This window comes from Coturnix japonica, chromosome 19 (genome assembly GCF_001577835.2).
Source record: "Coturnix japonica isolate 7356 chromosome 19, Coturnix japonica 2.1, whole genome shotgun sequence".
NCBI classification, from domain to species: Eukaryota; Metazoa; Chordata; class Aves; order Galliformes; family Phasianidae; genus Coturnix; species Coturnix japonica.
In genome coordinates this window covers 6,794,621-6,807,966 of record NC_029534.1, presented here as the reverse complement: position 1 = coordinate 6,807,966, position 13,346 = coordinate 6,794,621, and the positions used below count along the sequence as shown (strand labels likewise).

Here is a 13,346-nt window from a genome sequence, read left to right as displayed (position 1 = left end):
ACAATCAAACAAGAAATATTTGGAGTTACCACATTTACCACCTGCTCCCACTTTTAAGATAACCAAATACCACAGCAAATTTGGTCAAAGCTGCTGTCTAACAATCTTTTCTTTCCTCTCTCTCTTTTAAAGGGAAAACAGCACACAGAACAATAATAATGAAAGAACATACAAAAGAAATAAAGCACCACCCCTTGGCAGCCCCTGTTTTGAGTGGGTATTGCTACGTGCACAAGACAGCACTCCCAGATGATACTAATACTTCCCAGTCAAAGTGTCCTGGCCTTGGCAGCCACCAAGTCCCCAGCAGCTCTGTTCCAGCAGCCCCCAGCCACAGGGTATGCAGCGGGGAGCAATGAGCAGGGAAACACCCTGCAGGAGTCTTTGTTTCCCACTGCAGGGAGGAGGGTCAGCTGTCTTGTCTCTAAGATGTTTGTCAAATTGGTTGCTACTCATAACATGATTTATAGTCTTTTCCTTACATCTCTTTTGAGGTTACTAATTTGCATCTCAGCTGGAGCCTTCTAATGACTGGTGAGATATCTTATTTAAATTTATATTACAGTGTGAGGGACCATTTTACATTCTGAATAAAACAAAAGCCATTAGCTGCTGGAAAGCAACAGATTTTCCAGCGCATACAACACAGCTGGCTCTGATGTTTCCTTTTAAGTCACATTACACTGTGCTAGTATCAGATTCTCCACAAAAACCACCCTGCTGCAAACAAACAACAAAAACAAAAGCTTTCCAAGGCACTCCATTCAGACCACTTAGCTTTTCTGTCTGCAGATGAGATGCAGAAGCTCATGACAGTTTAAATACAAGCCCACACAAATCAATGGCAGACCCTGTTCTGCGTGAGCATGTTTATTGGGCTTGAAGCATGAAATGAGGGTGTCCCATGTCATAAAGGGACCAAGGGAAATAAAATGTTACAAATGCCAAAAGAAAAAATAAAACACAGAATGAAATGCAACAGGCAAAAGCGTAAGCATGTGGACACACAAATGCTGGTGCTGCAACAGACAGCCGTGCAAAAAGCTGATGAGCCAACTACTATGTGTTACAACTTTAAGCATACCTGAAAAAGTAGATTTAAAAACTCATTGGCAAGAGCACTCTTCACACTCCATATCTGATAGTCCTCCAGAGTGAGGTGTCCAAGCTTAGTTAAAAGAAGAATGGGAAAAAGGAATGAAGAACCTATTTCTATTAGAACACTCATTAAATGTGTCACTTGAGGCATGACAAAAATCAGTGGTTTGAGAAAAATTAGCATCTACCACTCATAATAAAACTTGATCCAATAAAATAAGAAAAAGTCAGTTCAAATGTAACAAGCAACCCAGAGAACCAAAAAGCTTGGAGGTGACACATCAAACTATGCACAACATGTAACCTTTGCTCCTGCTCTGTACCATCCAGATCACCTAATGCTCAGCTACACCACTACTTTCTCAAACCACGAAAGCGGCAGGGGCAGTACATGGCTGCTCAGAGCAATCCCACTGTAGGAAACCCAACTACTCCAAGGTTTTGATCTTCTAAGTAAGCTGTGTGCACTTGGCGTCTCTACCAAAAAACGCTGTCCTCCTTTGAGGGCTGGGAAAAACCACTTTGGATAAAATCCTCATGATCATAGTGTACAGTATGGCACATTAGTTCTGAATCACTTGCCAAGTTACACTAGTATAACACTGACAAATATCAGAATCAATTACTTTCTGATCATCAATTATTTAGTGATAAGATCAATTCTGACTTTCCTGTATAGCCCATGGCCACTTTCAGAGCAGTGGCAGTTTGCTCACCTCTTCTTAACAGATCACCTGAAGTTCAGGGGTCAAAGCTACATTATTAAAACAGGATACGCAATGTACGTAATTAATGCATCATCAGCTTTTCCCAGCACTGCATCCATGATGCATTTACCAAAGATATTCCAAAGACTTTTTTTTAAAACTCTCTATAGAGATGAGGCTGCTATTATAAACCCTTCATTAAGGGACCAAACGTAAGCCTCAAAGGATGAGAAGAAGGAGCTCACTGAAGCCCTATTTCCTATTGCTCTAGCAGTAATTGAACTCTAATATTTGCCTGCCACTTTGTAGGAGTACAAGCAGGCAAGAGAACTATTCAAACAAGTAACTGAGAGTTCTTTAGAACTTTTCTTACATTATTCATAATTTGCCCTTCCTCTTAGAATTAGCGAGGCAAAGAATGAAACAATGGAAACAGCTGTCACAATATTGTTTGCAGATAATGGTGTCCATTTCAAGAAGCAAGAACGTAATTAAAGATTTACTCACAATTAACTATAAAGCACAATACAAACTATTAAGATTTGTTGTTCTGACATGACAGCCGTCTCCATTGTTTCACATACTTAGCTCTCCAGCAGTAATACTGTACTGGATGGATCCACTGATTCCATATGATGCCACTTGCAAAAAGAAGTTAGTAATAACACCGGAGCTACGTTTGAATCAATGCAGTTCTGTTCCAGCACAGGAAAATAACGTATCTTTTTACAGCGCATAAAAGATGAAATATAGCACTGCACCATCCCTTTGTTCTCAAGATCATTTTAACATGAATGAAACAAACAGCATTCTTCAGAAGTGAACCATCGGATTTAAAAGTGGTATTAATTACATCTAATAAAGCATTATAAACAGTGTATGCTTCATATTAATTTTATTTGGTTATGCATTTTTGGTTTAGTTTTGTATATAATGGCTTATAAACTCAAACATTACTTTGCAACAGAACAATGTGGAAAATTTAATGGAAAACTGACACATCTCTGCTTTAAGGAAAGCAATTCTTTCCTTAATTTATTTATATATATAAATTGAAAATATTGTTATAGAAATGACAGGAAAATTCCTACCTTTGTGTTGTCATGCATATTCAAAATATCTTCTACAATTTCAGACAAATCCATGTCCAACTCCTTGACACACAAAAGGATGAGAAAAGAGATTTAAATTCTCAAAGCACCCTCTGGAGCAGTGTGTGTTCAGAATAAAAGTGTAACTATCAGAACTCTGACAATACCACTGTGTAGCTCACAACCGAGTGCTTCCAGGTAATTATAGTTTTGTACCTGAGGTTCCTTTATACGAAACAGCATGCATTATGGTCACATACTGGTACGTTGGTTAACAGCAGGGCTAAGTTATATTATCAATAGTTCTCAGTTAAGACAGTTTAAGGGTTGTTTTATTTTTATTATATGAAACTATGATCAAACAATATTCCCATCTGAAACATGAAAATTGCTCCTACTTTTGAAAGGTGATTTTAGGAAACAGAAGCAAGTGAGAAAGAAAATCTACACACATAACTTACAGGTATTTTATCAGTACGGTTATCTTTCCAGACCTCTAAAAGTGCAACCACCATTTCTGTAAGTTCCGTGCGAGACAGCACACCATCCCGGTCAATGTCAAAAACCTTGAAGCAAACTGGAGGAAAAAAAGGAAATTACTTTTGTGAATTAGGACCACTCAACAACTGTTTTTTTCCCCTTGCAGAATGCAAGTGTGCAGAGTCACAAGAACATGATTTAGTGCTGACAGTTTTGATGAGGCAGGATGCATGTGGTAGTGAGGAAATGGAGCAGCTGTGTTTAATAAACTGTAATCTAGACTCCTGCAATTTTCTGCTGTGTTTTCTGATGTGACTTAGCAGGGAACATATGTGCATACAGAAATTCCCAGTAAATGCCTTTAAGTTCCAGCAATGCAGCTTTAGAGAAGTATGGAAGGAACTCTCTTCCAAAGCGGAACAACTACTTTGCAGGGAAGGAGCCAGCTGAAAGTTGACAGCAAACAGGACAAAACACACCAACTACAGAACACTGCAACATAATTTCCAAAGCAACAGCTATGGAAGCACACAGGAACTCAGTTTCATCACGTTTTAAAAAGGGAAGACTTCCTACTTAAAACTTCATTTCATTTTTTAACTTCTGAACACGCTCAAGTGAAAGAAATTTCTAAGAAGGTGAAAACAACTAAGCGTACGTGCTGAAAGTGAAGTTCTCTAAAATTAATAGTTAATGTTTTGCATACTTACACTTCTGCCTTTCTGCCAAGGGTCCCCTGCAACATGCTGAGAGCCCACAGGAAATTTCTTTAAAATCTATGTGATTGTCTCGGTTTTCATCAAAGGCATTAAACAAACCTGCAAACCACAAAGCATCTGTTACAGCACCTGACTGAAACAGCTGACAGCAGCACCTACATGAATTGCAACAGCTCACATTGCAAGGACAAATACAAACATTTCTAATTTTAACTGATTTTAAATAAGTGTAATAAAGAACAACCTCCTCCCTCCCTCCCTTCATCATTCTGTTTCACAACAAATGCAGATTCCCAGGCATCATTTCTCATTCCCAACATTCCTTCCTAAGTCAGTGAAATGAATTTAAGCTTAAAATACTTTAAAAAAAGAAACAACTCCACAACACAACCCCATTTCTGAAGCCTTAAAATTTGTATGTCAGGAGGCCATCAGGGCCCCAGCACCACAGCACACCACTTCCTCACGTGCTCTGCCACAGTTCCATACCTTCACTCAGAGATGGATGAATAGGAGGGGAAACCAAGGGAGCAAATGTTTCTAAATCAAAGCGTCCAGTTCTTGATTGAGCTTTTAGCAGCCAGTATCGTTTCTCGAGATCAATGATGTCAGATTCTTCCACTGTACAACCAACACAAAGAAAAGAAGTTCCAGTAACATCTGGACCATGTTAGAACTGAGCACTAAACATGATTACAGCACTATGTTGTTACAAAGAGAACGGTGCTATTTTTTTCTGTCTGATTCACGCATGTAAATAATAAAGATACAAGCTATAAAGTTCTGTTATTACTTGGTTTACCTACAAATTAACTTTAACTATTTAATGCCAAGGAGAGTGCTCAGCAAGAGATCAGTGTTTAGAAGTACAGAAATGAACACACTACAAAAGGCCCCAGCAATCTATTCATTTTCACATGCTCTCAGTGAATTAACACATAGAATATATGGCAACATCATCTTTCAAAAGTAGCCAGTATTTAAGTGCTCTAAAATGGATGTAAAGCAGCATTAAAAAAATCAGCCAGAACTCTTAAAGGAAAAAAAAAACAACACAGCACTTGGGTGCCCTTGAAAAATCCCTATATGAAAGCCTGGGCCTACTTATACAGTAGTAAGGCTGAATTTCGATGTGCCATTCATGCTCTATTCCAGCATTATTTCAAAACAAGTATTTTATTTTACTTTGCTGCTTTTACCATAAACGCACCTAGAAATCTGGTCAACATTGCAGAGGGATTACATAAACCCCAAAGTGACTTTATAGCAAGGAACTCAGAATCTGATGTAAAGAAAGGGAAAAGGAAAAAGACTGAGTAAAAAGGCATTAGGCAAAGGTGAATAAAAATAGGCAGAGGGAAAAGCTGAGTTTTCTTTCAAGACATACACAAAGGCTGATTTAAGTTTTACAGGTCAGCTGTAGTTTTACCCTTGAAATTAATATCATATATATATATATATATATATTTAAGTTTCTGCTCAACAATACTTTTAACCTTTTTACATATGCAAGTGTGTCACAACACTGCTTCAGGTCAGTGCAAATTAATTGGTTCTCTAATAGATATGTAATGACAAAGCTGTCTATATTAAGAACCACTACGTGTGATCCCATTCCCAGATGGTTCTGAGCCTTTAAATCCATGCCAGCTTTCTAATAGGTTTAACTTGAGCTATTTGGCCTGTTTTAGTCTACAGAAACAATAATAATCCTGTAAAGCTTAAGAAAAAACCAAAAAAGTCACATGTCAAGTTAAAATTGTATCGATTTTTCCTATTTATGCCATTTATAGCAGTAATTAATTCCAAATACTAGGTTAGGTAACACAGGCATGATCTAACTGCAGCTACCCAACAGGCAGGTAGCATCACACAGCACAAAGCATCCAACATCATACCCTCATCAGAAGAAAGTTTGGAAATTGTTAACCAAAGATTAACACCTGGAGTCAGGCTCGAGGAGCAGGAAGGGTTTGAATCTCCCTGTGTTTTTAGGCAACAACTAGAAAAGCAAATTCAATGAAAATGAGCCCTCCTTCTCCTACGTACATTCAGCACAGGCACAAAACAGATAAGATGCTGATGTGCAGAACATCCACACAAAAGCTGCAGCTTGAGGGTCGTGTATTCCTCATGTATCTCCAACTTACCTTCCATTCAGTGCCAAATGTGCTCTGCAGCATCCTTGCTTGCACCACTATCAGCTATTGTGTATTTACATGGTAAGTGAGATAAGGGAACTGATCCTGCAGACAAACTGATTTGTTTCTTCTCTCCTCCTCCTTCCCAGCTGGATCAGTTCCCTTATCTGAACTGTCATCTGCTGGCTCTTGGTTGTGTTGGAATACATATGGAAACACTAATCTACACATATAAAGGAATATGATTCTACTAGAATTCAAGGAGTAACAGGACAGTTATTTCTTTGAAGATCAGCACGTAGAAACATCACAGATGCTTGACACTGATGTAGGCATTTCCATGGCCCGAAGTGGAACAGCCAGAGAGGGATGGAAAGCAGCTGGTACATGCCACGAAACACAGTGCTGTGATGGCTCAGGGACACTCCTGTCTCACAGTGGGCAGTACAGCAACAGGTGAGAAAGAGTCTGCCAGATAAAATACACTCTTTCTCAGTCTCACTGCCCCTACAGGGATCAGCGTGCTACCACACTGAAAGAGCATGCAAGGTGTCATATAAGAGCTGCAGTATCAGCATTCTGATAGAGATTCTGAAGAGCAGAAGCCAGCTGTTAGGTAATTTCTTCATTGCTTATTTTTCCCACATAATGTCACAAATTAATCTCAGCATACGTAGTGCACCATACATTCCTCATTGCACCTAAAGAGGAATCCTTTGCCACTGCGGGTATTTACATACAATCACATTTGATACTGAAGTTTAAATGAAGCGTGATAAAGACTACTTACTGTCCTAATGTTTATGTACTTACACTGATGTGTACGAAAAAATGCCATCTTCCTTGTAATAGCCTTTGCATTGACTATTTTAACTTTTCAAAGCATAATTTTCCTGTTTCTAATGCCTGCACAAACCAAATCAGAAGGTGCAAAGTCGGCTTTTATTTAGTGTGTCAAAATATAAATGTTATTTATGTTATCTTATTTAATCTTCTAAATATAACATAACCCCAAACATAAGAACAGAATAGCTTTTTTAGGCAAATACTCGTTTTTGTCAATTAAAGATATGTAATTATTCAAGGTGACACACATTAGGCACTGGTGAAATGTAAGCATAAGCAACCATGCGATGGTGAACTGATATTTCATTTTCCTCTTGCCATTTCTCTATTAAAGTGTGGAACACTTTCAGATCTGTAGGATCAAGAACAGCAATTTCTAGTTCAGCTCTGAGACTCACTGTCAGACAAGCAGGACCACAGGGATGAGACAACAGCCAGCACAGGTGTGAACTGGAGCCTTCATACAGCAAAGGAAGAATAGGTAGACTAATGCTTTCTAGCAAGAACTGCACACCTACTGAAAGCAAGCCAATTTAAAACCATCCAGTACACTGTGACTGATAGGCTGCAATGTCAGCAATAAACACTAAAAAGAAATGAAATAAAGCACTCTTCATTGTAACTCAATTTTTTTTGTGTTTTTTAAACAGCATCAGAATGAACCACACGCACATCTGAATATATTTTATGAATGATTCAATTTATACCTACCTAATGGCACAATCCTCTCTGGTTCACAGCAGCAGAAGCATACCATATTCTCAACATTTTACCTGAAACTCGGCTCACTTCTCTGCTCACCATGACAGCCTGCAGGCAAAGCCCAGTCCCCAGGCACAGCGCTGCTCATCGCCACCCACCCAGGCCAGACCCAATGCTGAATGGTGAATGCAGGCAGCGCTCCTGTCTGAACGTGGCTGCTCACCACTTTCAAATTAACGCATGGAAGATTCTGGGACCTGGGGCACAAAGAGCTGCTTTGCGAGACATAAAATAACCTGGGAACTAAGAGGATAACAAAGTGGCAAGATGCAGCTTAAGTGACACTGAGGCGGCTTCTTATTGGCCTGCTCTGCTGGAATACTTCCACCCCCACCATCATCCATCCCCCCCCCCTTTGCTTTCTTAATTAAAATTAAAAAATATATATTAAAGGACACACAAAGAAGGGAATACAACAACTTCAACCAAGATGCTATAGTGCATCAGGCTCTACCTGACACTCACCTAGCAGAATATAGTATGTATCACTGCCTTCAGGATTTGAACACACACTGCAGAAGCATAAAGCACGACACCTCGCTTCAAAGCATGCAATCACACATCCCAAAAAACCAGGAGAGCACAGAATGTATTCCTAAAAGCACCTTTAATTTAAAAGACTGAATTTTCAGAACCACCTTACACAGGTGCCTTCTGCACATCATGAAGAGATGGTGTTTCAGGGGTGGGTACCACAACTGAAGAAGCAGAAAAACAAATCCCAGCAGCCCACGTGAAGGAAACACCCCACTGTGCTGCACAGATTTACATGTGCATCATGAACTGCTCTGACAGAAGAGGTTACTTACACAGCACTCGGTTTCAACTTCAGTTTCAAAAACTCACTCTTGCTTTGCAATCATGCCATCCAGTTATCCAGGGCTTCTCTCATTTATTATGTTAAATCAGCAATAACTACGTTCTAAAATATAGTCATTATACTGATTAAACACTGTCGTACTGAATCTCTGTGAGAGCTGTCAGAAAAGCGAAGGGTTTTGATCAATTTTTCTGACAACAGAAGATGGTCCCTCAGAAGAGTATTAGGATGTCAGTTAGTACAAACTGAGTGACACAAGAATAGGATGACGGAGAATGACAAATTACATGGCCTGTCAGTATGCTGCCTCTGTAAAGGGGACTATTCTCCTCACAGAAAAGGACAGAAAACCCGAGTGTGTAGGCCCAGCACAGGGCAACGGGATACACCAGATAGATACAGCTGCAAAAAGGCAACACCACTTACGCTGCATCAGAAGAATTATGGCCATCCAGGCCATAACACCTCACCTTTCCAGATGCCCCTGTTCCTCTGCATCCATCTGCTAAAGTGAGCAGCAGAGAGCTTCACTGTGCAGGTGGGATGGGCTCAGAACCCCTCAGATACTGAGCACCCACCTGCCAGGGCACCAGAACAACAGCCACTGTATTGCTGAATGACTGTGTTTGGATTTTAGTGAACCAGAGGAGATCAGGTGTTTGATTTGCAGTTACTGAGGACTTAACAATAGTTTCCTGGAAACTTTCTCCTGCAGAGAAATGTAGATTTAGGTAGTAGTACCTGACAGGATTGCCTTTGATTTACACATCCCACTACAATGCTATTCAATATGATGATCAACTAAACAAAACCAAGAAGTATTCAACGACACCAGAAAACTGAGACAACCCAAATGGGTGCCAGTTTGTCACTGCCTGCACAGAGGAGAGACTCATAACCACTGCACTACTTGTGGGGAACAGTCCAAGAAAACATTAAGTTATTTTGGTAACTTTTAAATAAAATGATTCATATTTTTGATCTAAGTGAAATGGAACAGAATTTGATTAAAAGCAGCAAGTGTGTGTAACTTCCTGCATCTCTGAAGTTTAATTTCCAATTATGTTTTGAGAAAAATAATTGAAGTCATCTGCATCCCAAAACAAATGTTATTTACAACTGAAAAATTAGAATTCCTTTGTTTCCCTGAGAGCCTGGCTCATTAAACAAATGTAAATGGAATCACTGGTGCCTTGCAGTACAACGCTCACTGTCAATTTCTAAATCAATGTTAATGTTCCCTATTTTATTGCCCGGATTTTTTCCCATCCCATCAGTTGTTTAACAGAACACACAGAGCTGGGGCTTGAGCACAGCCCCAGCAGTGGGGATACAATGACACCACACCATTGAGTTTCATTAATGAGTTTTCAGCTGAGAGTAGAAATTCTCAATCTGCACTCTCTCAATACGTTCTGCTAACAGCATCTGTCTGGGTTTACTCAACATTCTTTCTGCTCCCTCTTCTCCCAAAGGACAACTATTATCCTCATCAGAAGAATTACAAACAAGCCTGACTTCAGAGAACAGGAACTCCTATGTTCTATCCATTCAGCTGGGTTAAGATTACTTTCTTGTTCTTTAGATTGATTTAACTAGACTGTAAATACTGAACTTAAAACAAAAAGCAAGGCCCCAGGTGTTCATATCTCGTTCACTGCAATTACTTTTAAGCACACAAGCATTCAGATTATCCTTTTGCATCTGTTGTGAGATTCCTATGCTGCCTCAAGTCTCAAGGGAAACCATCGGACACAATGAAAAGCATTTGTTTTCAGGCTTTGGGAGGGCTGGGCAGTTCACCAGTTTGTCTTCCTACTATCTCCAAGTGCAGTCAGTTTCCCACATCTGTCCTTTAAATGATACCAAGCTGCAGCCGCCCTAACACAGCACAAATACATTGGTTTTGCTGTTAACAACACTTACTGTAAGATAACAGAACTACAGGAAAGTTTAATTTTATCTAGCAGTCCAAACACACCCTGTAATGTAAGCTTTCCAGTCAAGGTCAAGTATACCAAACCTGCAAACACCTCACAGCTTGAAACACTTTACTGATTCAGTACTAAGTATAAGCTATGCTATTCTCCTGAATGACACAAAAACCAGATTCACTGTATACCTGAAGATTCAATAATTATTTCAAGCGCTGACAAGTATTTCTTTTTATTTCAGCTTTTTAATACTGACAAATGAAAACTTTGCTTCTTGTTCACTTCCACTTTCATTATGAGCACTCTAGAGCTTCTCCAAGTAAGCTGCTGGTGAAGAAGCACAATGCTGACAGCTGCTCCAATACACTGAATTTCTCAGTAGCCTGATCTCATACATAGCAACATATTTATTTATTTTTTCCCTGAATGCAAGGGTTTGGGTCTTTCTTTCCCTTCAGAATATACAGTTACTGCTGGAACACCCAGCAGAGACCTGGAATTCTGCATTTTTCCACAAGGCTTTAAAGATGAAGTTGCTTCTCCAACAGATCACAAAACCATACAAACCAGAACACAAAGGAACAACCATGCTTGTATATCTCCTAGATTAAAAAAAAACCCAAACCACCAAACACCCACAGGAACTATACAACTCAAAAAGGTTTTCTTATTATTATTCCCTTTTGTCCTTTTAGCTTACCTCTTCCTCTAACTTGTCTATCAGTCTTCAGAGTGGTTTTCTGAAGCCTCCATGACTACCGTAGTCTCTCTTGTAATGCAAATAAGTTACCTATCTATAAATCCTGGTGGTTTTATTATGTGCTTTCATTTTAGATAGTCAAAACAGAATTTGAATGCTCACACTTAAAAGCAAAAGAAAAAACTATATGCAATTTTATACAAGTAATTCAACTATTAAAGAGATACAACGCCAGGCTCCACCAGCAAAGAAATCTGAGTGCTTAAAGCACAAGCAGATTGTTCCAGCCACTGATATCTCAATAGCAAACACCCTTTTCCTAAGGGATATCAAGTCCCCTAGACTACTGCGCTGTGTGCTTACATTATACATGCACACCACATCTGATCTGCCAGCCTTTTGTTTTTACATTTCATCTACAAAAACAGCTGCTCCTCCTTTTACATCAAAATACAGACATAAGGAAGCATTTGTTCTCTGGAGATCATTCCTACATGCAGATCCTGAGGGGGCTTCTCTTTACTTAACTGAGTTCCCTGACTACATCATACGTCAGGAATATTGCTTATTTTACTGTAGGAAACAGATTAGGGGGCCATATTTATTTTTGAAGCAAACATTATCATCAAAGCTGTCTCAACAGTTTCATGACACACCATATCTGGAAGAGCAAATACCACACCTGTCAAATCTCTTTAGATTGGTATACTTGTTGAGAAATGTATTTATTTTTATTTTTTTTAAATCAACCCTTGTACCCATCGTTTTCCATAGGAAATGCGGTTATTAAATGCTGTTCTCTCTTAAAAATAGTATCCTTTTCCATAACGTTTTACATATCACAGCATAAAAAGCAGAGAACAAGTTGCATAGACAAGCTCTGTTTGCTTGTCTGCAACTGCAGCAAGGCTACAGTTTTTGATCTCTGAAGTAGTTTTAAGAAGCATGTAAAATAACCATCTTTTACTTACAGTGTGTGACTCCAGCCAGGGTTTGATAGAAGGTAGGAGTGTCACTATCATCAGTGAGCGTCACATACACACCTCCAGACAGCAGCCAACGGGAAAACGTGAAAGCATCTTTGTTGTGCAACAGCCAAACCCTGAACTTCTCATAGTTTACCTTTTCACCCTATTAGAAAATAAGAAAACGTAACTGTTTTCCTCTTCTTTCTCAGTCTCATTAAACAGGAACCACTTAGCCATAAGAACAATAATCTCTTATAAAAATAAGCACTAAGATTATTTGGAGCTGTGCCTACTTTTCCATTCCATCCTGAAATACAGCACAGGGAAGGAAATTAGACTCCTCAGCCCTCTCTGAATTTCAGCCTCCTACTCAACGCGGCCCTTGGAAAGAACCTGAATCTGAACCTTGGTTTATAGGGATTAGACAAAAAATGGTTTCTTACAACTCAGAAGAGCAGTAGTTATTTTTATGAATTTGAGCTTATTATGGCAGATAAAAGCTCTTTTGTGCTGAATGGCTGATGCTAAAAAAAACACCATAAACGTTCCATTGTATCTGTGTAAGTATGCAAAACCTAACACAGAAAGTTTAGATTGCAAATAACTAATAGCATGAAGAATCACTACAGAAGCATTCAAAATTTATGTGTCTGTTGTCCAAAAACCACTTCATAGCGTATATGCAAATGTGACATTCATGGTATCTCCTAACTCAAGTTCCTCTTGCTGGATGTCTTACAGAATTGGCTGTTCAGGAGCGTATGAAAACCACAGATCCACAGAATTTAAATGCACAAGAGGTTGTTTAAAACATTTAGCTGAGCAGTTTGCAAGACGTGGCCATGAAATCACAGCGATCAGCCAGCTTAGCTTTGTAGACAACGTATAGAAATACTGAAAATAAAAGCAAGCCTACTATCAGCATACAAACTCATTATCTGGAGGTCCAAATGACTATGGGAAATAAACAAGAGTCTGCAAACTAAAAAGCATTTGAAGCCATTGACTGGTTAAACTTCCCTAATATCACAGACCATTAAACTTCACTGAATTACATTTCTAGGGAACCCAACAACCTGC

The 13,346-nt window shown here is 39.2% G+C and overlaps 1 protein-coding gene across 2 annotated transcripts in view; it reads right to left on the bottom strand.

Annotated features, from left to right (window-relative positions):
* The window catches only part of USP32 (ubiquitin specific peptidase 32), a 59,383-nt gene that overhangs the window by 24,263 nt on the left and 21,774 nt on the right, over window positions 1-13,346 (bottom strand). For both annotated transcript variants that reach the window (XM_015880897.2, XM_015880898.2), the window contains exons 5-10: window positions 12,270-12,429; window positions 4,585-4,716; window positions 4,087-4,194; window positions 3,358-3,473; window positions 2,897-2,959; window positions 1,085-1,168 (exon numbers count right to left, since the gene is read on the bottom strand). In XM_015880897.2, coding sequence (XP_015736383.1) covers window positions 1,085-1,168; window positions 2,897-2,959; window positions 3,358-3,473; window positions 4,087-4,194; window positions 4,585-4,716; window positions 12,270-12,429 — 663 coding nt within the window. The remainder of the gene's footprint in view (window positions 1-1,084; window positions 1,169-2,896; window positions 2,960-3,357; window positions 3,474-4,086; window positions 4,195-4,584; window positions 4,717-12,269; window positions 12,430-13,346) is intronic.